Source organism: Ictalurus punctatus, chromosome 5, assembly GCF_001660625.3.
Source record: "Ictalurus punctatus breed USDA103 chromosome 5, Coco_2.0, whole genome shotgun sequence".
NCBI lineage: Eukaryota > Metazoa > Chordata > Actinopteri > Siluriformes > Ictaluridae > Ictalurus > Ictalurus punctatus.
In genome coordinates, this window is record NC_030420.2 from 18,894,923 (window position 1) to 18,897,955 (window position 3,033).

Consider the following 3,033-nt stretch of genomic DNA (forward strand, 5'->3'; position numbering starts at 1 on the left):
AACTGTGCACCGCAGAGCATTGAGGAGGTTTGGTCCAAGCTCAACCAAGCTATTAAGCAGTCCAGGCTTCCAACATGCAATGCCAATTATCAAAGAAACTTGATCCAAATCTGGGTGTACAGTGACATATCTTACTGTGAATATATTGGAAATTTCTTGCGAGAAAATTTCCAGCTCTCAGGGGAGCTCACTTTAGCTGTCCATAAACTAGGAGACATCTTTAAATTGTAACTAGTAGCAGGGCAGAAGAGGATATTAGTATGTGGGTATAATGTGGTAATCTGTATTAGTTAAACAATTGCAATTATGTTTTAGTGCAGGTGATGACATCATTAAAACATGAACTTCGTGTACATCAATTAAAAAACAATGCAAGAATGAGGGAGAACAAATGAGGTAAAATCAGTAGTTTGGTATTTCTGCAATGTTTTGATGAAAACAAGCAAAAAAGGCAAAAATAAATAACATCTTTTTTCCCCCATTTTCTTTCTTTCTTTCTTTTTTTTCTTTTTTTTTTAAGAAGCCTACAATGAAGGCTATTAGCTTGATCTACTGAAAGTGAGATGATAGGTTGTACAATCAATACATCCCTTTTTAAAGCATTTCTAAATTTCTGGTTCTGGTGTGTTGTTTGTCTGCTCATGAACTAAAACATTTTCAATAAAAAAGACATTTTATGGAACAGGTCTACCTAGTTACTTTTTGAACACATGCCACAATTCAGAGAAGAGCCAAACTAATAATTCTGTTCTTGGGAGAATATATCTAGGGTTTTTATATCTGAATTGGGTGAATGGTGTAGTAATTGCAGCACTTTTTTAAAGGGACCAAAAGTAAATGGGCAAAACCATGAATTAAATTGTAATTTTTAATACTTGGTTGAAAATCCTTTCCACTCAATGACTGTATCTACAATCCATACTACCCAAATCTACAACCCATACACATCACCAGACACTGGGTTTATTCCCTGTTAGTGCTATATCAGATTTTTACTGCAGCTGCCTTCAGTTCCTGTTTGGTCCTGGGGGCATTTTCACTCTTGCCTTCAGCAAGTGAAATTCATGCTCACTTGGACTCAGATCAGGTGACTGACTTGGCCACTGCAGAACATTCCACTTCATTGCCTTAAAAAGTTCAAGTTCAAGTGGCTTTATTGTCATTTCAATCATATACAGCTGGTACAGTACACAGCGAAATTAAACAACGTTCCTCCAGGACCATGGTGCTACATAAAACGACACACTAACCACATGAGACACAGAACTAAATAAGATCCACACATTCTACACAAAGTGCACCTGCAAATGTGTGCTAACAACACAGGACAGTACAATACTACTAAAACATGACAATAGGCACAGTAAGTGACAGTGTAGCGCCGACCAGTAGACAGTTTTAGTGTGGAAATGTCCGATATTATAGCTAGTGCAAAAGATAGGTGCCAAAGAGTAACAATATAATTTAAAAATGGTATAAATGTGAACATAACATGCTATGACTTAGTTTTCAGCAGATTAGCTTATACCAAATATGGACATAGCGTTTATTGTGGTAGCAGCCAGGTAAAGTGTATAATACTGACAATAAAGTAAATACTCTATCTCTATAAATACAGTAGCAGCAGAAATGCAAGAGTCAATGCAGGTATGTGCAACTATTGCAATAGGAGTGGGATGGTGTTCAGATCAGAGAGTGTGTGTGTGTATAAGTCCAGTCTCTGAGTATTGAGGAGTCTGATGGCTTGGGGGAAGAAGCTGTTACAGTCTGGTTGTGAGTGCCAAATGCTTCGGTACCTTTTTCCAGATGGCAGGAGGGTGAAGAGTGGGTGTGAGGGGTGTGTGGGAACATCCACAATGCTAGTGGCTTTGCGGATGCAGCGTGTGGTGTAAATGTCTACAATGGAGGGAAGAGAGACCCTGATGATGATCTCAGCTGTCCTCACTCATCCGCTGCAGGGTCTTACTATCCAATGACGTGCAATTGCGGAACCAGGCATTGATGCAACTGCTCAGGATGCTCTCTGTAGAATGTTGTGAGGATGGGAGGCAAGAGATGGGCTTTCTTCAGCCTTCGCAGAAAGTAGAAACGCTGCTGGGCTTTCTTGGTTATGGAGTTGGTGTTGAGGGACCAGGTGAGGTTCTCCGTCAGGTGAACACCAAGGAATCTGGTGCTCTTGATGATCTCCACGGAGGAGCCATCGATGTTCAACGGAGAGTGATCGCTCCGTGCTCTCCTAAAGTCAACAACCATTTCTTTAGTTTTGTCCACATTCAGAGACAGGTTATTGACTCTGCACCAGTCCGTTAGCCGCTGCACCTTCTCTCTGTATTCTGACTCGTCATTCTTGCTGATGAGACCCAACAAGACCATGTCATCGGCAAACTTGATTATGTGATTGGAGCCGTGCATTGATGCACAGTTGTGAGTCAGCAGAGTGAACAGCAATGGACTGGGCACACAGCCCTAAGGGCCCCTGTGCTCCGTGTGGTGGTGCTGGAGATGCTGTTCCCAATTCGGATTGACTGAGGTCTCCCAGTCAGAAAGTCCAGGATCCAGTTGCAGATGGAGATGTTCAGGCGCAGTAGGTTCAGCTTGCCAATCAGGTGCTGAGGAATGATTGTGTTGAATGCTGAACTGAAGTCTATGAACAGCATTCGAACATACAGTATCTCACAAAAGTGAGTACACGCCACACATTTTTGTAAATATTTGATTATAACTTTTAATGTGACAACACTGAAGAAATGACACTTTGCTACAATGTAAAGTAGTGAGTGTACAGCTTGTATAACAGTGTAAATTTGCTGTCCCCTCAAAATAACTCAACACACAGCCATTAATGTCTAAACCGCTGGCAACAAAAATGAGTACACCCCTAAGTGAAAATGTCCAAATTGGGCCCAAAGTGTCAATATTTTGTGTGTCCACCATTATTTTCAAACACTGCCTTAACCCTCTTGGGCATAGAGTTCACCAGATCTTCACAGGTTGCCACTGGAGTCCTCTTCCACTACTCCATTACAACATCAC

At 41.3% G+C, this 3,033-nt stretch overlaps 1 protein-coding gene across 3 annotated transcripts in view; it reads left to right on the forward strand.

Moving 5' to 3' along the window:
• Nucleotides 1-682, forward strand: part of zgc:101664 (uncharacterized protein LOC450064 homolog) — a 2,385-nt gene extending 1,703 nt beyond the window's left edge. For all 3 annotated transcript variants that reach the window (XM_017468841.2, XM_017468843.3, XM_017468842.3), the window contains exon 2: nt 1-682. This exon is cut by the window's left edge and continues 535 nt beyond it. In XM_017468841.2, coding sequence (XP_017324330.1) covers nt 1-231 — 231 coding nt within the window. In that variant the 3' untranslated portion in view covers nt 232-682.
• The last annotated feature ends 2,351 nt before the right edge of the window (nt 683-3,033 follow it).